Source organism: Nelumbo lutea, chromosome 3, assembly GCF_056320005.1.
Source record: "Nelumbo lutea isolate HS-2025 chromosome 3, American lotus-T2T, whole genome shotgun sequence".
Taxonomy (NCBI): domain Eukaryota; kingdom Viridiplantae; phylum Streptophyta; class Magnoliopsida; order Proteales; family Nelumbonaceae; genus Nelumbo; species Nelumbo lutea.
This window is the reverse complement of record NC_142686.1, coordinates 97,206,509-97,231,620: the sequence shown is the minus strand read 5'-3', so window position 1 is coordinate 97,231,620 and position 25,112 is coordinate 97,206,509. Positions and strand designations below refer to the sequence as shown.

Here is a 25,112-nt window from a genome sequence, read left to right as displayed (position 1 = left end):
CAGAAAGAGAGCAGACATCAATGAAGACAAGAGAAACAATGATATGGACATACATGTATACAGATGGACGTATTGAACCCTGATTCATCAAATATCTTTTAGTTCCTTAGCCTTTAAAAAATTACAATGAAATGGCACAAGTAAATTGTGGCACTTATACCAAAATAAAGGTGAGATGACAAGCAGCTGCGACCAAAATGGGTTAGGAATTTAGGATAGTACCCAGCATTGAACAACGTTCTTAAATAATGTTTCAAAACTAATCTCTTTGACATGCCGAGGCAGTCCTCTTTTTATTTGGTATGTAGGAGAATTTGCTCAGATCCATAGGCACAGTGGATGACCTTCAATTAACAGAACCATCAAATGTTATTATGTAATAATTCCACAGTACCAAGGAAAAGAATATTGCATTGTGTTAATCTGTACTACCTTATTGTACATGTGTTCTGCACATCCTTCAGAGGGGCACGAAGACCACTTGCACGGGAACCAGATGAATTGCATCTGAATGATGACATTATTGAAACAAATCTTTGCATTGATTTCTCTGCTATATCAGAATAATGGCTCAAATGGGAAATGTTGCATCCAAATTTTCTTTCTTCAATATTCCTGTCAAAATCAGGAATGCAATCACCTGGAGGAAGTGTAAAACAATTACATCAACTGCATTTGTTTTAATATCAGGTCTAACAAAGCTACAGTTTGAAGTTAACATAAAGGACAGTGCAAAAGAAGAAAGAAAAAAGAAGTCAAGATAATTAATCCAACCAAACTTCATCCTTGATAAATTAGAGGTAGATTAACTTGACATCAATTAAGAGGGGCAATAGCCAAGAGGGACAAAACTCACAGATTACATTAACATTAACTATAATTTTACCAACATTTAATAATCCCTTGAATACCCAAAATCCCAAATCATCTTTTTAATTAATATACTCCACCCTTTTGTTTTGATCAACAATAAAAAAAGACTTTCCTAAAATACTGGGAATTGAAAGGGGGACACAACATAATCAATCACACAAGGAATACAAGAATACAAATAACATATTTGGGGTGAGAGGTATAAAGTTACCAAACAATTGATACATACTTTTACTGGGAAGAATTGCATTTGACCGAGCATACTTCACCTTTGCAGTTTCCTGAAATGACCCAAAAAATTGAGAGAGAGAGAGAGAGAGAACAATATGAAGGCAATAAACATTGAAGAAAAAGCACATACAGTTGTACTTTCAATAGGGATGGACTTCCTTTTTGCAGCACCACTTTTGAGGTCATTACACCAAGAGGCAGAATTTTCAGGTACAGGTACAGTATTGTCACAATTAACACCAGCAGGAGAGTCATTCTCAACCGGAAGCTTTTTATTTTTATTATCAAGATCACCCTCATTTTTTAACTTATTCTTAAAATAAGAACTCCTAACAATGGCTTTTCTGCTCGCCAATCCTGCATGCCCATCAACCGTATTGAGCATGGACTCATTTCCACCCTCCTTATGTGATAGTAAACATGGCTTGTGTACCGATTGTCTGGACTGGTGCAAGGACACAGAATGGTCTGAATTTCTCAAATTACCTACCACATCTGAATTAATCACATTCAGAAAGGGAATCAGTACTTTCCATAATTTGATTTTCTAGATTGACTTGGTGGAAAACTTAGATATTTACCAGTTGGGAACTCCAAAAGTTGATGACCATTAAGGGCAAAACCATTTTCCAACTGACATGAAAGAAAGATTCCATTTTTAAAGGCAATAGTTAAAATAAAAAAGAAACAAGCCATCAAAATCTTAATATATAAAAAGAGAATTAACTAAAATTAACATTCCATATTATGTCACTTACAGGATCCTTGGAAAGCAAAGCATTTATAGAGTTTCCTGAATGAAGTGCAGACACTTTTGAGCAGCTTACTGTACAAGAAGCAGGCTTCTGAGAAGCTTGTTCTCCAGAGCTTGAAGAGTTTTCTTCAATTGAATCTAAATGTTTAGGTGTAACTCGAGGAGCTTTAAATTTCCTCTTTGCCTCAAGTGAAGCAAAGCCTTCAAGTGTTAAGAAAAAATTAAGAGAATACACCCGCCCAAAAATAACTAGAACCATGAAGGTTGACACAAGGGAAACTTTATTATCAAGTGGAACATAAATATGTTAAAAAAATTCTAATAAATACATTAAACATATAAAGATGAATATACAAATAAGAAACAAATATAATATATGTCAACATGTATAAATATACATTCATCATCATCAACAATATCATCAAGAAAATTTTCCAACAATGGATACAGAAGTAGTTTGTTAATACATTTTTCTGAGCAGGCAAGTCAAGCTTTTTCCTTTCACTTTCAGGTTTAAATTCTTTGAGTGGGTAAGATCTATCAACTACAAGCTCAGCACAGACAGCAACTCCCTGTAAGCCAAAAGATAATGGAGGGAATAAGGGTTAATAACCAAAAATAAACTACACCTTGATTCATTGAACCAACTTCTTGAAGCTAAATGAATTGCAACTTGCAACTGTACATACTAGCTATATTCAGATGTAAAATATTACTTTTGGTTTTTTCAGATTTTCAAAGTTACAGTAACAAAATCTTAGAACACTGGATAGAGATGAGACCAAAACGTGGAATTTGGAGACCTCAAAGTAAACTTAAAACCACATAGAGAATACTTGGCAAGATTAAGTCTAACGAGTAGTGACAAACATGGTTGTAAACAGAACCTACATGCATGCTTAGGATCACAACAATAGTAGGGAACACAGCCAGAGTTAACAAGTTGTTACACATCAAAATTTGAATCATGTAACTAAAATTGAACCATGGAGGAAAAAAGCCACATAACATGATACACTTTCAAGAATGACAATAAGAAAAGAAAAACCCAAATTGCCTGACTACTTTTAACTAATATGACATGCTGCAAGTGATACTCAGAGATAACTCGCATCCATTTTCTAATATAAACTGACATTTCTTATGGTTAAAACTATTAGAATTTAAACAAAGGTACAAATATTTAACAAAAAATGTTTCCATATATGTGACAGTTCAAGTCTTAAGCATCTCTGTAAGATACTAAGATCATTAGGGAAAGTTATTTGTCCCCAAGGGAAACTATAAACATGCATATAACCTGCAACAAGGACTATTAGGTAACTCAAAGGCCAAAAATTACAAAGAGAATTTGAAAAGTAACAACTACTATTGTTATGTGGCTAGAGAACTATTACTGTCTTACATTGAAAGTTCTGAAGGAATAGGTGGAACATTATGACAAGATCTAAATATATAAAGTGGATGTTCATATTTCACCCTAAGAAATTTCCAGTTTGTGATCTATTAAGATTTTGTCAAGTAAGAGTCTTTTGGTGAATATAGAGCCAATGATGTGCAAACCACTCCAATCCTAGAGATGAGTGATTGCACAATTTTCCACTGTGTTCCTACAGCAGGGGAGGTAGGGAAAATGGAAGATAAGAAGGTTGAAACATAAGAAATGCACTATAAAGTACCACAAATGGCAAACAAAAACTAGTAAGGAAGCATATTTTTATCATTATAAGGAAATAGAATTATTAAAAAGGAAAAAGGAAAAGCATACCTGTAATGGCATTTTTGTAAATGGATCAAGATCTCCAACAGCAATGCCTTTAGCCAAGTTTTGTGGTATTAATGTAACACTGGTTAAGGTACAAACTTAAGAATTTTCAGTAAATATACTTAAGAATTTTCAGTAAAGTTAGAGTGAGGAATTTATTTGTACAAAATATTAGAAACAGGGCATGTATTGTGTTAAGGATATGGGCCTAGAAAGTCCAAATCATCACCAAGGTTATCACTAATGCCTGTTAGATGCACAATATTTTCAACCCTAGGATCATAAACTCGTTGGTGTTGAAAAGTCCAAATTGCCTTCTTGAATAATTCTTCATAAAGAGGAGGAACTGAAACAGTACCGTACTGCAAGTGCCTAATCACCTAGAAGAAAGAACTACTGTTTAGAATAACCGAACCTTATCAAAATTTATTAACAAGGATGTAAATATATGCTAGCAGAAAGACATAAGGAAAAAATTATGGGTTTTGCAATGTAATTGCATATGTATGTGCAGCTTAACTCAAATCATTTTAAATAAGTAAAGCATCAGTTTCCTCATTATGAGATCAGCATGAAATTCAAGAACAATTATTCTAACCCTTTGATAGCTTTTGAATTTCCTTATAAGTGCATGAGCCTTTTTCAGGCCCATTCCTGGCAACGACTGCAGATAGTCACAACCACTTAATATACACATCTCAAGAACCATCTGCTTAGTGAATCCAGTAAAACTCAGCTCTTTATTATGCTCTATCATGGAATATTGAAACTCAACGCCTTGCCCAAATTTGTCCATTTTGAAGAAAATCTGTTTTAAGAACAAATAACAGCATCCAAGGGCACAAAGTCAGGATCAAAATAAAACATCAATGCAACAAGAGGATGACAACTCTACTACTCAAACTTAAGTAAGCCTAACTTAAAGAAGGTAAGTTCAAAATCTGATTAAAAGATAACTCACTCTAGGACATCCAAATGGTATCAAGTCTGAGTCCTCAGTAATCACTGCATCAACAAGTTTGCTGAGGGCCAAAAAGGTCATCTGAGCATCAGCCTCATATGGAGCCACAACATAATCAATTTTCTCCTTCTTTAGAACCTTCCAGTGTAATTAAGCCAGCAAAATAAGGTATTATGTACCATATGAGAGAAAACCCCCTTTAAATCACTAAGAAGATATAGAAATTCATTTGAAGAAATAAGGATATTCTGAAGATAACATCTAGCAAGAAGACATCATTCCTTCAGAAATTAAGGCCCCATTTGGCATCATTCCACGGGAACATTTCTGGTGTTCCTGATGTTCCCACAGAACAGAAACACATTTGGACAGGAGGAACAACGAGAAACATTCTGTTTTCAGTTGAGAATACCCCTCCATAAATGCATTCCTAGAAAATGACGAAAATCAATATTTCTCTAGAACTATTCCTCAGGAACACGTGTGTTTTCACAGAAAGTTAAAAAAGCGTATACATGTGGAATTCACACGTATAAGGAAGGATAATATGGTAACTTTGGCCGAAAATTAGAAGATAGGCACAAAACTGAAAACCCTATCGTCATTCTCATCAGTTCACTGCATCAAAAATTGTCTGTTTGCCTCCACAACTCATAACCTCAGTCTTCAGCTTCTAACAATTGACTCCAGCTTCTGACAATCATCTCCACCTTCAACAAACAGAAATTATTGCTAGGGGTCTGTGAGATCATTGCCTGCAGGGAAAAGAAGGTATACCCTTCTCAATCTTTGTTCATTTTTCTTTTCAATGGCTCTGTTTTTTTTCTCATTTAAGAATTCTTTCATGTCATGTTCTATGTTGCATCCTGTAACGCATGAGGAGACCAAATATTATATTCTTTCAAATGGTTGATGTTCATTTTAGGAATTTTTTTTCATTTCTTTCAAATGGTTGGTATTCATTCTTCAATGAATCTGAATGCATTCAATGATGAGGAAAGCAATTGTAATTTGAGTTGGTGTTCATTCTTGGCTATGGCAGTTGTCTTCAAATATTGCTTGATGTTGTTTAAACTAATCCCTTTCTTTATTTTTTATTAGTTGAACATATTTTTTAAGTTTTGCAAATTTTTGCCAACTATGGATGAGATTTCTCAGGAATAGTTTGCCAAACACATTCATTGTTTCTCAGGAATAAAAAATAAAAACAAAAGAAATGTTTTGAAACAGGAATTTTCTTAAGAACAAAAACAAGTAGGATCAATCTCAAACGGTGCCTAATTTTCCATGACATTACGAAGACAAAAACTTCACCTACTTGGATTAGTTCATATGCAACTGAAGGTGAAATGTCCACGGACTTCTGGTAGCACTCATAAGCAGCAGCAGAATTGCCAGATGCCTCATGCTCAATAGCACGTTCAAGGTTCTCCTTCCTTGCCCTGCACTAGTAAATGGTATTTCATTCTTTAATATCATTCTCCTAAAATGCTCAAGCATTGTTATGCCAGGATCCAAGTAAAGATGACAAAAAAGAAAAAACACACAGAGAAGAATGCAAATAGTAATAATAATAATAACAATAACAATAATAATAATGTGATTTGGCAATTTGTTCCCATGTCCATGGATGAACTCCTGTAAGATTTCAATTCTCTTTGTGATTAAACCTGTAATCTTAGATTAAACAAGCAAAAATCCTGGTATAAACCAGGGTACAGAACTATGGTTGAGAGAACAAAACGTAGAGAAGAAGAATGAGAAAAGAATAGGGCTAAAGTCAGTCGGTATTGAGTGACCCAACTGCCGCCTCCTTATAACTTGTACTCATAAGAACAAAATTACATAATTACCCCTGTTTATGTAACTTAAGAACAGAAACAATAAGAACCAAAAATAAAGGAAAAGACTAAAAAGGCCCTGCACAAACACTATAACTTAACACTCCCCCTCAAGTTGGAGAATATATATTATAAAGCTCCAACTTGTTAGAAATTTACTTCATTTGTGCACCATTTAGGCCCTTGGTGAAGAGGCCGACTAGTTGATCTTCAGACTTCACATATGGGGTAACGATTTCTCCGCTAAACACCTTCTCTCTTACAAAGTGGCAATCCACCTCTATGTGTTTGGTCCTCTCATGATATGCAGGATTGGAGGAAATATGGATGGCTGCTTGGTTGTCACAAAACAACTTAATGGGAGTTGTGACTGACATTCCCATTTCTTGTAACAACTCTTTTAGCCACACCAACTCACACATAGTGTGGGCCATGGCTTTGTACTCAGCCTCAACACTACTCCTAGCCACCACACTTTGCTTCTTACTCTTCCAAGTAACCAAATTCCCAGCCAAGAATGTGCAATAACCAGTTGTTGATTTCTTGTTTGTAACCGATCATACCCAATTAGCACCTGGATATCCCTGCAAGGAAAGTTCTCTCCCTTTCTTATACAACAACCTTTGACCTGGAGCACCCTTCAAGTATTGTAGTACTCTAGCAATACCTTCCCAATGAATTGACCTTGGGTTCTGCATAAACCGGCTCAATGGTCCAACACTGAAGGAAATGCCTAGCCTTGTAATGGTTAAATATATAAGATTCCCCACTAATCTCCTATATTGTCTAGGATCATCAAGGGGCTCCCCCTCACCATCAAACATCTTCACATCCGGGTCTATAGGAGAGTATTCACTGGTTTTTCCCCTAATAAACTGGTCTCTTCCAACGAGTCAAGCACATACTTCTTTATGAGAGAGAAATTCCCCACTTTGACCTTGCTACTTCTATACCCAGAAAATATTTTAAGTGCCCCAAGTCCTTAGTCTACAACTGATTTTGTAGGAATTGTTTGAGTTCTTCAATACCATGTTCATCACTCCTTGTAATAATAATGTCATCAGCATAGATTGCTAGCACAATCTTCCCAAAGGTAATCTCTACTAAACACCGGGTGATCAACCCTACATTGTGCCATCCCAAACTATTGTACCACACTACTAAATCTCCTATACCAGACCCTCGAAGATTGATTTAGCCCATAGATTGCTTTCTTTAACCGTCACACCTTTTCTACCTCCCCCTAAGCAACATACCCTAGAGGTTGCTCCATATACACTTCCTCTTTGAGGTCACTATGGAGAAAAGCATTCTTGATATCCAACTAAAACAACACCCAACCAAAGTGTGCAACCAGGGAAATAAGCACATGGGTGGAACTCATTTTAGCTATGGGTGAGAAGGTATTAGTATAATCAACTCCAAAGGTTTGTGTATACCCTTTGGCTACCAAACATGCTTTATACATTTCCACATTAGCATTTGGATAGTGCTTAACCGTATAAACCCGTCGACATCCGATTGCTTTCTTCCCAAGAGGAAAAGAAGTATGGTCAAGTGTGATTAGATTAAAAAGCATGAAATTCATCACCCATCGCCCTCTTCCACTCCGAAGAAAGGAAGGCATCATGAAGGGAGTTGGAAACAAGTACAGATGAAAGAAGAAACACAAAATCCTGATATGATGGAGATAAGAGTGTGAAGGAAACTTAACAAGAGATAGGATGTTCAATACATGCATGCTTACCTTTGCAAAAGAGCAATGGACAGGTCTAAGTGAGAATGATCAATCGACGAGGGAGGCAGTGATGGCTATAGCAAAGCTGGAGTACACTGAAACACTACACCACGAGGACCGTGAGTATACACTCTATGAATTGGTGGTCGCATGGGCTCCTGAACAATAGGAGCTATCACAGGTACCTCTTCTACAAGAAAATGGAGAGGAGGGTGTAAGTTACCATAAGAGGTGGACTCAGCTGACGAAAAAAAAAGGAACATTCTCAAATAAGGAAAAATCCAAAAGAACAAAGGAACGACGAAGAAAAGGACTATAGCACTTATACCCTTTCTGGGTTCGAGAGTACCCTAAGGACACATTTAAGAGCAGGAGAGTCCAATTTATCCAAACCTCGACCCTGGTGATGAACAAAACAAACACAATCAAAGACGCATGGAGACAAAGGGAAAGGAGACTAATAAGGAAAGACAATAGAGAAAGGGGAGTTTCCATGTAAAACTGATGAGGGCATACGATTAATGAGGAAACACGAGGTAAGAACAGCACCACTCCAATATTTTTTGGAACTAACATTTGAATCAAAAAGTGCTTTAGCAATATCAACTAAATGTCTATTCTTCCGCTCAGCCACTCCATTTTGTTATGGAGTAGAAGAACAAGAAGACTGATGTATAATGCCATGAGACTTATTCACCAAAAGAACTTCCATGAGTATCAAAGAAAGTACAAAACAGGTGTTGGAAATATTCTTTTGCATTGTTAAAACGAAAAAAAAAAAGTTAATGGAAATACCAAATTAATTCTTGATTTCAGCATAAAAAGAGAGAAATATATCAAACACTTTTGTACGAGATTTCATTAAATCCAAATCATTCTTGAAAAATCATCAATAAAGGAAACAAAATACTTAAAACCATTATGACTCAACTGGACAGTGAGCCCGAACATCTGAATGGGCTCGAGACTCTATTGCATTCCCTTTGAGCAAAAGAAACACGATGATATTTACTAAGTTGACAAACTTCACACTGTAACTCACGAACAAACACGACATTTGGAATAAGACTCTTGAGAGTTGGAAGTGATGGATGTGATCCACCACTATCTAGATTGTACCATCCTCCAATTTCATGTCCGCCACCAATTGTCTTTCCCATCTCGAGATCCTGAAAAGCACAATAAGACTGGAAAAATGAGATGGAACAGTTCAAAGATTCCGTTAACTTACTAACAGACATAAGACTAAAAGGAAATTTTGGAACATATAGCACAGAAGGAAAAGTCAAATCAAAATGTAGAGTCACATCATTGGTACCAAAAACAATAAAGGCAGTACCGTCAACAAGTGTAACTGACTAGATAGTGGAGGGAGGGGATAAAGATACAAACAAGTCTAAAGACCCAATCATGTGACCTGAGGCCCCATAATCAACAATTCATGATTTAGAAGAGGAAACAAGGCATGTTGTACCTAATTTTGCAAGGGTTGCAATATTACCAGGGAAAGGGGAGGATAGACAAAGCTTTTCATACTCTTCTCGAGTGATAGAGACCATTTCCTTCTCCTTTCCAGTGTCTAAAGAAATAGACTCATCACCTGTAGCACAACCATCTTCTCTTACAACAGCATGATTCACCCAAGTAGATGAAGGGCCACGCAAAGCATAATAGAAATTCACCATATATCCTTCCCATCTACAACAACTACACTCTCTAACCATGCCCCGACCACCAACACCAACACCAGAATCTCTGATTCTCCTATCTTTGCCACTACCACGACCCCTTCTCACCCCATGGTTACCCCCTCTAGGATAGCTACTTCTACCATGTGAAACACCCCTATCACCTTTGGTTTCAACTAGGGCAGACTTTTCTAGTACTGGAGAGTTATCTGTATGTGGGGTAGTAACTCTTCTAACTCTGGAGAAAACTTCTGACAAAGCAGGTATATCACTGCTACTTTGGGCATGCACTGGTTCAAATTCAAACCTCAATTTGGAAAAAAATCTTGCCACATCCAACTAATCTCTTTGTTGTTGTTTCACCTTGAGATCAATTAAAAGGGGTTGATATGAATCCAACTCATTGCACAAAATCTTTAAACCAACATAATACTCCATACTCCTCTCACCTTGTTGTTGAGGGAGATCATATAGATGGCCGAACCTTGTAGGGAGATTGGGCGAAATTTCAAAAATTTACTTTCTCCCTTCCTGGAATCCTATTCCCTAATTTAGAAAACTGCATTTTCAATGTTCGTTCTTGAAACAAATCGGACCAGATCTGAAATCAAAAGGAAGCAAGTAGGGATATACCAGATACGGAATAACAATAACTCCCAACGTAGGTGTTCATGCCCAAAGAGGTGACCAAAACTCGCCTCCACTGAAGATGACACAACTTATGGTGAGGCAAGATCAGCAAACGGTTCTTCAGCAAGAATCACGCAAGGGAATGGTGAGCATGACTTTAGATTGTTTCTTCTAGCAAGAAACAATATCAAGAGCTATTCTTGATCAAATCCAAAGGTGGAAATCAAACTGGGTAGGGACGGCAAGAACTAGAGGAGAATTCTACAGATTGTTGAGTGTGTAAAACTGGTGAATTCGCCCTCTATTTATAGCCTTCTTTGGATCAGCTTCCTAATCCAATTAGAAAAGAGTTTCTTAATCCAAATCTGATATTTGGATATGAACTCTTAAATGGATAAGACTTATCTTATCCTTTAGCTAATCCTAATCAAATTATATACCAGAATTCGCCCCTTTTTAATTAACTTACTTAAGCCCAGTTCAAAATGGGCTTTAGGCCCATTTAGTCACATAGCTCACTTTCCCTTTAAATTCTGACTAACTTAGTTCTCTTTGTATGGCGTAAGACCCTAGCATTAATCTACACATCAGCCACATAGGTTCAACCCAGCCTTTGTTATAAAGTCTGGCCAAATTCACTGCAGAACACAGTGAACCCCTGAGTCCATCAGTATGGGCTCTTAATGGGCCAACTTTTACACTAAATGATCCTTAGGGCCAACCACCTTATGCAGGCTCAAGGACTGTGGACATATGCAAGATTAGCCCATCAGGTATAACTCTCAATGGTCTTACACTTAACCTCTCAGTCCATAATGATCAAACACTGCCCGACAAGAAAGGGCCTCTCCCTCGGTTGCAAGGTAGAGCATTGCACTCTCTACTCACATGGATCTCGATAATTAAAACATTTTGCAAACATTTTGTGAAATCGTAATATATATGCATATCTCTATATAAATATATTTTGCAAAACAAATCTCAACAGTTTGAAATCAATTGTCGACAGTTTAGGTTTCCATCAAAGAGAGTGCATTCCTCGATCATTCACTTTGTTCGATAAAGGGGTTGATCCTGTCACTATGATCAACCACTTAGGTGAATTCTCGGATTGCCCCAACATACCCAAGTTTTGACCCGATTAAGGATCTCACTGATTGGCATATCAAAGACAGCCCAATTCAACACCCAATACAATACCATAATCGAGTCTATGGGTCAGGTGTAACATTCCAGTTTTGTCCATCTATCTCCAAGGTCCAGGGCAATACTGGAATTTGGTCTGATTCAAGGTTTCATGAAAACCCACACTACATGTACCTCAAGTCTCACCCTGGCAGCTGAGACAAACCACCCCAACCCACTTTGTGGCACATTAATGTCAACCTTGACAAGATAAATCTCCCCAAATCTATCTAACGGCTGTGAAGATTCTAAACTAACACGAGCTTCATAAGTGTCCAATTTAAGGGTATTACATAGAAATACACCAAAATAACATGAATCAATTATGAACTTTATTCATTTACAATAAATGTCAATAAGTACATCAATCTGATTGGAGCTAAGGGCATAATTGTCTAACAGTTGTAGCTAAAAATATTCGTAGTATAATTGATAAATTCAAGTCACATTATCTTGTCCGAAATACAATTGTTTGGCACTTTCCCAAATTTCTTTCGTACTAGCAAAGAACATCATGTTCACACTAATATGAGGTTCCATATTGTTCCAAAGACATGTCATGATCTACGCATTCTCTTGTATCCAATCATTATACCCTGGAGCCTCTGGATCTGGTTTATTTTCTTTAATATATTCTAGTTTACCTTTGGCTATCAAATTTATTTCGACCGATTTTGCCCATGGTACATAATTTGTACCATTGAGTTTGACTAAAGTCATCTATACAACCATGAAATCTGGTTATACCATCACATCATTTTAGTTTCACTAATAGAAGCTTCCATAACCACTGGTAAATTATTTCAGCAAACCATATCCACGGGTTAACACCTTCCAAGGTCAAAAAAGGCCCTCAGTCGATTCTGATACTCACTTAGGAACACCAACAGACTAGCCACAACATCTCTAAACTGATATAAAACATCAAGAAACCCTTCTAAAAAACCAACCGACCTCACCACATCAATTGGAAAACAAAAAAAATGGATCACCACATTGTTTCATCCCACCATTCACATACAAGAATCAACCTACTTGTACCATCCACACAGTCCCTCTTTGAACTGTCAAATAGAGGGAGTCTTGAACACCACCAACGACCCAACAAACAATGCAACTTGAGGCATGGAGGCCTCTAATAGCTCTAGGTGATCACTCTTTTTTTATCCTTTCTCCTCCCTTCACTATATCTTAGTGGAAACTTTTAGCCAAACCCTGTTTTAGACATCCTTCACAGAGCAGGTCAACAAGTCAATGAACCTGGCTCTAATACCATGTGATTAAACCTGTAATCTTAGATTAAACAAGCAAAAATCCTAGTATAAACCAGGGTACAGACATATGGTTGAGAGAACAAAACGTAGAGAAGAATAATGAGAAAAGAATAGGGATAAAGTTAGTTGGTATCGAGTGACCAAACTGCCACCCCACCTATAACTTGTATTATAAGAACAAAATTACATGATTACCCCTGTTTATGTAACTTAAGAACAGAACAATAAGAACCAAAATAAAGGAAGGAAAAGACTAAAAATAACCTACACAAACACTATAATTTAATACTCTCAGTTGAACAATTACAACCTGAGTGCACAAGTTACTTTATTGCCAAATTAGGTTTATTTGCATTATTTTAGTTTATTGCCAAATTTGGTTTTTCGTTTTCTAAAGAAGGCAAGGTATTATATTGCAGAAGTAAGAGAACTGAATACGCCAGCTCATGTACAATGAGAGCCTATACATTGGGAATAAAATGAGATTCCAACCAATAAAATTAGCAGAAATATTTAGATTAGAGCAGAAAGGAGGAAGGAAGAAGAGGAAGACAACAACAAGAAGAAGGAAAAATGGAGAAGAAAGGAGAAAGAAAAGAGGAGTTCAATAGCCTCCTCTTTCCCCTACTCTAATCTTTTTATTAAACTTACTTAAGTTACATAATTTACAAGAAGGCCCTTAAGTAGGCGTCCACATCAGCAATACACTTAAAAACAAAACAGAAGCTAAAGGCCCATAAACAAAGAAGACCCAATAAGAAAACATAACAAGAAGGAACTAATAAGAATGACACTAAAGGACTAGGGCCCATTCGGCTCAGTCTCTCTACACTCCCCCTCAAGCTAAGCATAAATATCAATCATGCCCAGGTTGCTTATATAGTAAACCAGCTTTCCTTTAGGAACACCTTTTGTCAAAATATCAGCCAACTGTTCTTCAAAAGCAACAAATGGTAGGCAAACTTCTCCTGAGGCAACTCTCTCTCGTATAAAATGCCTGTCAGCTTCTATGTGCTTAGTTTTGTCATGTTGATAGCAGCCTAGTTGTCACAATATAACATCATTGGATTCTCACAGTCTATACCCAGTTCTTCTAAAAGTGATCTCAACCACAAAAGTTCAGAAACTCCATGTGTCATTGCCTTGTACTCCGCTTCAACTGAGGATCTTGCCACTACAAACTACTTCTTACTCCTCCATGATACAATGTTCCCTGCTAGCAGAATAACCTGAAGTGGACCTCCTATCATCAATACATCCGGCCCAGTCAGCATCAGGATATGCTTCCAGCTTCATGTGTCCATGCTTAGCAAAGAAGATACCTTTCCCTGGAGTCCCTTTTAGGTAGCACAGAACCCTCTCAGCAGCTGCTAAATGTGTATCTCTAGAAGAATGCATAAACTGGCTAATTACACTAACTGCATAAGAAATATCTGGCCAAGTCATACAAAGGTATAATAACTTCCCAACCAGTCTTTGGAACACTCCCTTATCAGGCAATAGTTCACCCTCAATAGCTAACAGCTTATGGTTTAGGTCTATAGGAGTAGAAGCAAATCAGGCACCCAGTTTACCAGTATCTGCAAGAAGATCAAGAACATACTTCCATTGAGAAATGAAGAGACCATCCTTAGATTTGGCAATTTCAATTCCCAAGAAATATCTGAGTTCCCCCAAGTCTTTAATTTCGAACTCAGTGTTAAGAAAACTTTTGAGATGAACAACTTCCTGGATGTCATTGCCAGTAACCACAATATCATCAACACATCAGAAAGGTTAGTAAGGAATCTCTCCTCTTAACAAAAAAGGTATGATCCAACTGAGTCTGTATGTACCCCAAAAGCAACAAGAGAAGCCTGAAATTTGTCAAACCAGGCTCGAGGAGATTGCTTAAGGCCATAAAGAGACTTCTTCAATTTACAAACCTTTCCTTGCATCTCCTTCCCATACACCCTTGGAGGTAAAGGCATATAGACCTCTTCATGTAAAGTCCCTGTTCAAAAAAGCATTCTTTACATCAAACTGATGAAGAGGCCAATCAAAAACAGTAGCTAAAGAGAGCAAAACTCGAACTGAAGTCATCTTGGCTACTAGGGCAATAGTTTCCAGGTGTCAATACCATACATCTGAGTATATCCTTTAGTAACCAAACAGGCCTTATATCTCTCAACAGTACCATCAGAATAATACTTAATAGTGAACACCCACTTACAGCCAACCGGTTTCTTTCCCCCAGGCAAATCCAAAATTTCCCAGGTATTGTTCTTATGCAAAGCATCTAGTTCAGTCATCATAGCATCCCTCCATTTTGGTTTGGACAAGGCTTCTGGGACAGATCTGGGAGTCACTTGTGTGGAAATATAGGCAATGAAGGAATAATAAGAAGGGGAAAGAAGGTTGTAGGACAGGTGTTTGGAAATGCAATGAGTTGTACATTTCCATTTGCCTTTGCGAAGGGCAATAGGGAGATCAAGGTCAAGGAAGGTATCCGAAGTGGTAAAAGCTTTAAGCTCAAATTTATATCTTTGATGATTGTGAACATGAACATAGCAAGTGCACCCAAACATTCCGAGAGAAAGAGAAAAGAGATCATCATTTGGGAAAAACAAGCTAAAGGGAGTTTTAAACCCCAGAACCTAGGAAGGCATTTGGTTTATCAAGTATGTAGCTGTAAAGACAACATCCCCCCAAAAGTTAATAGGAACATGGGAAGCAAAAAGGAGGCTCCTTGCAAACTTAACCACATGTCTATTCTTCCTTTCCGCCACTCCATTTTGTTGAAGAGTGTAGGAACAGGAACTCTGATGAATAACTCCAAAGGTATCAAAGTAAGATGAAAGACTCTTTTCAAAATATTCCTTTGCATTATCAAATCGGAATATTTGAATCCGAGTGTTAAACTGGTTAAGTATAAGTTCATGAAATTTTTGTACAATATTTGGTACTTCATCCCAGGATTTGATGATGTAAATCTATGTGTAACGAGAGAAATCATCAATGAAAAGAATGAAATATTTGTAACCCCCCATAGTAGGTAAATGATATGACCCCCATACATCAAAGTGCACAATATGGAAAGGAGAAACAGATCTTTTATTACTCACTGAAAAAGATTGTCTAAAATGTTTTGCAAGTTCACATGACTCACAATGAAGACCTGATAGGGATATTCCCTTAAACATTTCTGGAAACAAATGACTCAAAGCAGAAAAAGACAAATGACCAAATCTGAAATGGCATATCATGACTCTATCAACTAATCTAATAAAACAGACTCCAAAGCTACTGCACTAGGTAATCCAGAACTTTGATCAGAGACATCCAACAAGTATATCCCATTCGCCTCATGGCCACTCCCAATCGTCCACTAAGACTTCAGGTCCTAAAAAACACAATAAGTAGGAAAGAAAGTTATGCTACAGTTCATTGATTTTGTTAAACTACTAACAGATAAAAGGTTAGTGTTGAGTTTGGGAACATAAAGGACAGAGGATAATACAAGTGAGTCAGAGGCTCTAACATCCCCCTTGCCAGAGATGGGAGCAAGAGGCCCATCGGCAAGAGAAACCTTCTCTCTACCCAAGAGGAGCTGGTATGAACAAAAAAGGTTGGGTAAGCTAGTCATATGGTCTGATGCACCAGAATCTATAATCCAAGGAATTCTATGATTACCTGAGACTGTAGCATGATTTGCAAAAGCACGAACACCTGAATGGGCAAAGGCGGATGTAGAGGGGGTGCCTAAGGAGGAAGATGCAACGGTAGACTCCAAGTGATGTATCAACTTCCCATATCTCTCAAACTCTGCCTTCACTGCTACCAGCTGTTGCACAACAAATTTTTCTTCACTTTCATATACTGTAGCAACATTTGCATTCTTGAGCTTTCCAGACTGACCACCCTTGGAAGAAGATCTGGATGAAGTTTCCAACAAGAATCCTCTGTATGTTTTGGCTTCTTGCAATATTCACATATCACCTCCTTTTTTTCATTTACCCCCTTTGGTTTTAATCCAGCATGTGCAAAATGTTCCGGGGGAGGTGGGGTCTGTAGTTGTTCATGCCTCCTACTCTCTTCACTGCTCACCATAGAGTATGCCTAAGCAAGTGACACTATCCTTGGCCAGAATATTTTGCCTTGTAATATCAAATTCAGGATTGAGTCCTGTAAGGAATCCAAACACTTTGTTTCTTTCCACAAATTTTCTGAAAATTTCTACATCTTTGGTGCTTTCCCACACGAATGCTTCAATAACATCTATTTCCTGCCATAGTGACTTCAACATCGAATAGTAGACAGCCACACTCTTCTCCCCTTGTTTTAAAATTTTCACATCATTCTTCAGTTTATAGGCCCTTGCAACATTTAATTTCTAAGAGTATGTTTCTATAACACTATCCCAAATCTCCTTGGCTGAAGTCATCCACAAATAGTGTTAACTTATATGGGGCTGTATAGAATTTACCAACTACCCAATAATTGTGTAGTTATCCTACATCCATTTCTCATATGTAGGATCTGTCTCTTCCAACATCACCTTACTACCTGTGAGAAACCCTAGTCTACCTCTACTACAGACATGGATCTTAATAGATTGTGCCCAAGCAAGGTAATTTGTTCCGTCAAGTTTAATTGTAGTCACTCCTGTCAAAATGGAATCTACGGGACCAACCCTCGACACCGGGATCTGCTTCATCTTACTTCCATATTTCTCCATCAATCAAACAAAAATAAAAAAACAATGCTTTCAACCTTTATAGACCTAACTAAGGTCAATCAAACACTCAAAATCCCAAAACTAGGGTTTCCGTACCTAGCCTCCAGGGAGAAAGAGAGAAGAGGTAGCCGCTCAAACCAGAGCAATCCAAACCAGTTCCAACTGTAGCTGCCCACTTTTGGAGATAAAAAGGAACCCTCCAAGCCTTGAGTGCCACACCCAAACAGCCTCTTCAACCATAACTGGAAACTCCCTAGTCGGCTAGGGTTTTGGGAAAAAAATCTGTAGTCCCACTTTCTTGGCAATATTCGGCCAGATTCTGACTCTCCAAACCCTCTACCAACTAGACAAACAAGATCTCTGATTGATCAGCAATTTATTTCTCCATACACCTTTCGATTAGAAAAAAAGTGTATGGGAAAAATGGTAAAAAAAAAGGAGAAAGCAAAGGAGGACCTGCTCTGATACCAAGATGTGATTCAAACCAATAAAATTAGCAGAAATATTTAGATTAGAGCAAAAAGAAGGAAGGAAGAAGAGGAAGACAGCAAGAAGAATAAGGAAAAATGGAGAAGGAGAAAGAAAGGAGGAGTTCGGTAATCTCCTCTTTCCCCTACTCTAATCTTTTTATTAAACTTAATTAAGTTACATAATTTACAAGGAGGCCCTTAAGTAGGCATCCACATCAGCAATACACTTAAAAAACAAAACAGAAGCTAAAGGCCCATAAAAAAAGAAGGCCCAATAAGAAAACATAACAAGAAGGAATTAATAAGAATGACACTAAAGGACTAGGGCCCATTCGGCCCAGTCTCTCTACAGATTATACAAAAAGACCTGAGAAATCAGCTAAAAAAGGACAAGCTTGCAAAAAATAAGAAAGTTGGACACCATTAAAAGCCCTTCGTACACTTAACCAAGAACATAGATAGCTTATAGTTCTTCACTGCATTTACATCATTATAGTTATTGTCAAAAATCCAGTTGTTCCTTTCCTTGCAAAGAGCCCACAGTATAGTAGCTGCAAAATCCTCCAAAGCAGCTTGCCCCTAACATTTAAACCCTTGAGAGTCCACCCTTGAAGAAGCTAAAGGACTAAAACAGGAATGCAGGAACAAATACCAAAACAAGACCCAGCCATTTCCCAAAGCTAGTGAAAAATACTGCAATGGATGAAGCTCTGATTAGAGGATCTAGGGACCTCATTGCAAAAAGGGCAGCAGATACTAGGAAGATGTATCCAGGAAGGCAGTTTTTGAGGGTGCATGGGAATTCCAGATTACAACCCAAGGGAAGTCTCCATTCTCATGAACAACAAGGTTGTTGTACAAGGATTTAGAAGAGAAATTACCAGAGGTCTCCCAAGACCATATTCTTCCATCATCTAACTGCGGGTTGGGCTTGAAACCTTGAATGTGACCTAGTAGCTCAGTTAGATGGTCAATTTCCCAATCATTCAGATTTCTTCTAAAAGTAGGGCCACAAATTATCTCACCATTCATTGATTCAAAGCACTCTTTAACCACAACATCTTTATCTTGAGCAATGTCAAAGAGAGAGGGGAACCTCTCACTCAAAGCAAAGTCCCTGCACCATTGTGTCAAGACAAAACTTAAAGAGATTACCTTTGCCAACCTTGCATCTAATCCCCTTCAAGAAATCAGGAAGAATAGAGACAATATCCCTCTACAGGGCACATCCCCTTGGAAGAAGACTAGGACCCGAGTCCCACCCCTGACTTGTGAGCCCATATTTATCCCCAATGGTTCTTCTCCAGAGGCTGCTCCTCTCTTTGCTGACTCCCCAACACCATTTGCCAAGAAGGACCTTGTTGACAGCTTTAATGTTTCTAATGCCTAGACCACCAGCTCTTCTTGATTGGCGCAACGATTTCCAACTCAACAAATTGAATTTGAAGTTGTTCCTCCAGCCAGCCCATAAAAGGACACACAATTTCTTCTCTAAGAGCTTTGCAACACTAACAGGGATATGAAATAAAGATAGGTAATAAATTGGGAGTGGAGACACTCCTGATCAGAGTAAGTTTGCCACCTTTTGATAAGCACCTAAATTTCCACGGTCTCAATTTCCTGTCAAATCTATCAATAACCGGATCCCATATCCTCTTGGAACTGCTTTTGGCCCCCAGGGGCAGGCCAAGGTAGGTGGTAGGCAGGTTCACAGATTTGCAGCCCAACATACTAACCAGTCGGGGTTGGGAATAACTTCCTCTATCTTCAACAAGTCACTCTTAGAAAGATTGATTTTGAGGCCTGAAAAAGCTTTGAACCATCTAAGAATGAAGCCAGAAAAAAAAATAATAAAAATAAAAAAATAAATCAGCTAGTCAGATGAGGAATCACAAAAGAAGATGGTGTCATCAGAAAGTTGAAGCAGGGAGAACTACTCACAGCTCTCCCCAACTTTAAACCCATGAATGAAGCCACCAGCTGCTGCTCTACAGGTAAGCTTACTCAAAGCTTCCATTATTATATTGAATAGGAAGGGAGACAAAAGGTATCCTTGTCTTAAACCCCTTGGGCTTTTGAATCTTCCACAAGAAACACCATTGAAGAGAACAGATAAAGTGGGAATGGTAACACAAACTTTGGTCCAATTTCGCCATTTGGAGGGGAAGTCCATTCGAGAAAGCATATAGTCCAGGAAATTCCAACTAACATGATCAAAAGCCTTCTCTATATCCACCTTGAGAATCAGCCCTTCTCTGCCTTCCCTTTTCCGCAAGTCAATCAACTCGTTAGCAATAAGGACCCCATCAAGAACCTGTCTCCCTTCTACGAAAGCACCTTGGGAGGGAGAAATGATCTGGCCCATCAATCTCTTCAGCCTTGAAGCTAAAACTTTTGCAAGAATTTTATAAGACACTTCCTATGAGACTGATGGGACTGAAATCTGTCAACTCCAAGGCCCCATCCTTTTTTGGAACCAAGGTGATAAAGGTTGAGTTGAAGCACCTTTCCAAAGCCGCATTTGCATGGAACTCTTCAAAAACCTTCAAGGGATCCTTCTTTATAAAGTGCCAGTCCAGCTTGTACAGTCAATGTACGATCAAGTTGGACCCCGTTTTGCTTGCAACAGATCCCTTGGAATAAAGACATCCACTCATCATTAATATTCAGCACAAATTGCTTGCCTGCTTGGCATTAAGGAAATTCCGCAAGTGTTGAAGGTTTCATCCTTGTAAAATGCTCCCATCTAACAGTTAAAGGTTTTGCCACTTGGTGTAAAGAAAGTATATAACTAAGGTTAAAATGGCCATTACCCAATGTTGGTCCCAACTATCTTGGGTCTTGGAAGAGCGGACTGGATACAGACCTAATCTTTGGGCACAAAGTGACTGGTCTCAGACTAGAACTCATGTTCTCGTGGTTATCAGCACGATATTTTACAAGAGTTCCTATGTACATAACAAAGGTTAATACATTGAAATAACTGTTCAAGGAAGAAATTCAACTTCAAAAAGTAGAAAGCTTGAGGGAAATTAGTCTGGGTACAATGTCAAAGACAGAAATGAGGAAAATATCAAATCATTACTCATGCTGCCCACATCTTTCACAAACACGCAATGTCTTTCTAGAAACTTTGGTTCTGGTTCTGCATCTTTTTGTGTCCATAAGGACCATAACTTACTTATTCATGCATCATATATACTTATATAGTATGAGTTAAACAGCAATATTTTCTTTTTCCTCCAGAAAGAGTGGAACTTTTATTGTCTTAATTTAGGAAGAGCAAATACAAATATGTATAGTGCAAATACAAAGTTTAGAAATACAACATGCAAGGTTTTGCACTGTACATATTTGTATTTGTACTCTTCCCAAACTGAAACTAAGAAGAAAGTGTCATCATCTAAAATGAGGCAAGCAAAACTGCAAAAGTACAATAACGGAAGCTGAGCAAACCTATGAATCAAGCAATAATGGAAACAAGCCATTTACGGTATAGCTTTTGAAAGATATGTAGCATACCTTGCACGCTTGTTCTCTTGTTCGCTTTTCATAGGTAGAAACCCTCCATCAAAGACAAGAATAGGTCTGACACCATAATGCCGTAACAAATTTACCCTATGCATGCAATAGTCGATATGCCTACAAGTTCAAAATAAAGAATTAATGAAGTATTAAAACACAATCCAGCTCTCATGACATATAATATAATACAAATAGTTACCCTCTATTCTTTTCTATTTTCCCCTTTGTTGATAAAGGTGAATAAGAATCACCACAAGAACAATCCTTTAGTGCCATCAAGCAACGAAGTTCCACTGCTCCTTAAAATCCTCCTATCATTATTACCTAATCTAGTTTACTTACATTGAATTAACATTATTTAGAGTGGCTTCTTTGCAGCTGACCGATATCCTGCGAAGCATAAGGTAGTCAAATTTGAACTAGTTATTGTGGTGGCAATTATCATTTACCTTTTCTTTTATCCTATATGCAGAGGCACTGTTGGATAAACCAATATCATGATTTCCATCTCTTTCCTTTTTCCCTCTTAAACACCAAACAAGGTGGAAATTTGTTTTGAAGAAACCTAGTGACTTATTCAAGTAAACACCAAACTTTTCCCCTCTATATGTTGTTGCTTGCCATGCTTCTAAATTTTGGATGGGGTCCTTTGTTTATGTTTTGTCAAGGCAAATGAAGCAATAAATCAAGAGAGAAGTCTTCATCTCAGCAGCCAAAGAATAACAATGCCAAGAAGAGGAAAACGCATAAGTTATGTTCTCTCTAACAACACAAAGGTTGGAATAACGAAAATAAGTTATTTAAGAACCAATGCGTATAGGAAGAGGAGAATCCTTTTTTCCATTATTTTCTTTCTACTATATTACCTGGAGGTGGGCTCGCCCTTGCAGAGCTCCTTGCTGCAAAAAAACGCTCCTTTGTGCAGCCAAGAATAGGTATCGACGGCAACGGTGAGACCATTGAAGTCCTTAATGTGGGTCGGGATCATTATCGACTTCAACAGTGGGAGAAGACCCTGAATCCCCATTTCTGTTCTTTCGGGGAAGATAAGCCACGGGAGGACCGGGATGCAATCTCCGAATATCGAAGAGACAAGAAAAAACCTAAAATGCTGCCATTTTGAGAGAGAGAGAGAGAGAGGTACTCTGAATTTTACCAAGATCGAAAAGTTAAAAAAATGGAAATAACACAGAGAGACAAAAAATGGCGGGAAGCAGGAACAACAGGAGAAAATTGTTGGTTGTACATCCATTCGTGAAGATTCAGACTATCAAAGGTAGCGTGGGTCGAGTCGAATCGGATACAGGTAGATAGGGCTGTAAATGGATTGGATTCGGATAGGTTCCATATCCGCATCCGATTATAAAACATATGAGTATGCATCGGATTATCATATTGGATTTTAGATAGGAATTCGATTTAAAATGACAAAAAAATTTTAATCTATACATGTATAATAAATGTATAATTTATTATCGAAATATTATTATAGTTTATTTATAATTTATTATTTTATTATTATTTTTCATTTCAGTTTATTAATATTCCATTATTCTGTTTATGATTTAAATTTATTTTATTATTATTTAATAATTAATATATTAGTATTTTATTATTACTTTCATTATATCATATTAATATTTCATTTGTACTTTATTATTATTTAATAAATAATATCATAGTATTTATAATTCATTTATGAACATTTTATTAATAAATTATTAGTTTATTATTACTTTAATAACATTTATATTATTACAATTTATTAATAATTTACAATTTTATTATTATTTTAATTATTAATATATTCTTTTTTATTATTATATATTATCATATTATTACTTTCATAACATTTTATTATTTAATTACTAATGTGTTATTGTTATTTTATGAAATATTATTGTTATTATTATTATATTGTATTAATATTTTATTATTAATGTATTGTTATTTGTTATTATTTTTATCTTATAATTAATTTAGTAATATTTTATTATTTTAGGGTTTGGAAGTTTTTTGTCATGAGTTCTTTACTTTTTGATATACTTGAGAATGGGAAGCTTGGAATGGTCATTCCCCAAGAATGGGAGTCAAAACCCCATTCCCGCCAAACAAATGCTTCAAATCTAATTCTGATTCCAAACACCCTATTCCAAAAAAACCAAATACATACTGGAGTCAAAACCCGTGTACTTTACAAAAAGGCCACTTTTGCCCTTGGACAATTGGAAAAGGTCAATTTAGACCTCAAACTTAAAAAAAGAAAAAGACTATCGTAGCCCCAAAACAGACAGTGTTAGTGATGCCATTCATAATCCTTTAAATAATGAATAAAATAATAGAAAATGCTGATATAATACTATTAAACTTAAAAAACTGAAAAATTGCAAGGAATTCCATTAAATAAAATAAAACTATTTAATATATAATTAATAAATATTGAAAATAATATATAAATGGGACCCACTTGAAGTTTCCTCTTTTTAGAGAAAAAATGATAGGCAAGACCCACTTGAAATTATAAGTGCCCCCCCACTTGAAACTTCCACTTTTGAGAGAGAAATAATAGATAGGTCCCACTCTAACTTTCCTACTTTAAGAGAAAAATAATAGGTTGGTAAAAGAGGTAATTTCAAGTAGGACCCATTTGTATATTATATTCAATATTATTTATTAATTATATATTAATAGTTTTGTTTGATTCAGTGGGACCAACTTGCAATTTTTAGCAACATGCGTTTTGGGGCTAACGATGGCATTGTACAAGGGCAAAAATGGTATTTTTAGCACAAAGTACAAGGTTGTTAAAGCCGAAAATCCTAGCATAAAATATCCATTATTCATGTCTCTTCGAACAATATAGCAAAAATCTAACTGTAATCATTTCGTTCATAACTAGGCCTAATTCCACTTGTAACTAAACCTATAAAGAATGGATGTCCCCTTTTCATCATAGATTGTAGGGAACATGTTCCATCATCGTTGTTGAGCGGTCCTGTGATTCTGTACAAATCAAAAAGTAGACTTAAATACTATAATCAACAAAATAATAAAATTCAAATTTCTTACCAACTCATGCCCCCATGAGTATCGAGTTGATCTTGGTACAGAAAGCAATTCTTACATTCAAAGCAGACGAACGGATATTTCTGGTGAATTTGATTGTTATGTATGAAGTTGAAGAGCCTTCTTTATCTTTTAAGTTCTTGTACGCTCCTCGAGGGGCGAGACAAATACTACATCCATCTTCCTCGTTATTAATAATAAGATTTTCCCCACTGCCATCAATATACTCCATAATGAGCTATGGAAAGAGGAAGACAGAGGGAGAGGAGAAATTGAACAATCTGCACGAAGACGGAGGGAGAGAAGAGACGGGAGAATTATAATTAGAGGGAAAGGTTCAGAAATTGTAACTCCCCTGAGGTTTCTTACAATTACAACAACCTCCCTTAAGGTT

General features: G+C 37.0%; 1 protein-coding gene across 4 annotated transcripts; it reads right to left on the bottom strand.

Annotated features, from left to right (window-relative positions):
* On the bottom strand, positions 1–22,935 carry LOC148867058 (5'-3' exonuclease family protein). Of its 4 annotated transcripts, none has more exons than XM_088975341.1 (15): positions 22,519–22,934; positions 21,650–21,769; positions 9,095–9,332; positions 5,903–6,026; positions 4,585–4,722; positions 4,222–4,431; positions 3,829–4,003; positions 3,627–3,700; positions 2,307–2,430; positions 1,863–2,059; positions 1,686–1,737; positions 1,235–1,599; positions 1,103–1,154; positions 433–640; positions 1–344 (listed from the first exon to the last, which is right to left on the bottom strand). In XM_088975341.1, the coding sequence occupies exons 3-15, from the start codon at positions 9,112–9,114 to the stop codon at positions 260–262; spliced, it is 1,824 nt and encodes a 607-aa protein (XP_088831467.1). In that variant the 5' UTR covers positions 9,115–9,332; positions 21,650–21,769; positions 22,519–22,934; the 3' UTR covers positions 1–259. The 4 variants fall into 4 exon arrangements, 3 of the variants coding, with proteins under 3 accessions (XP_088831467.1, XP_088831466.1, XP_088831465.1); XM_088975340.1 differs by having other exon boundaries at positions 9,283–9,332; positions 22,519–22,535; XR_016109260.1 differs by lacking the exon at positions 9,095–9,332 and having other exon boundaries at positions 433–615; positions 22,519–22,935.
* Between the last annotated feature and the right edge of the window lie 2,177 nt (positions 22,936–25,112).

Excerpts from the sequence above, each read along its gene's own strand:
- LOC148867058 (XM_088975339.1), bottom strand. The coding sequence starts at position 22,904 with ATGGATGTACAACCAACAATTTTCTCCTGTTGTTCCTGCTTCCCGCCA. Across the intron at positions 1,738-1,862 it reads CTTTGCTTTCCAAGGATCCT|TTGGAAAATGGTTTTGCCCT; the intron begins GTAAGTGACATA and ends CTTTCATGTCAG. Across the intron at positions 641-1,102 it reads TGCAATTCTTCCCAGTAAAA|GTGATTGCATTCCTGATTTT; the intron begins GTATGTATCAAT and ends CACTTCCTCCAG.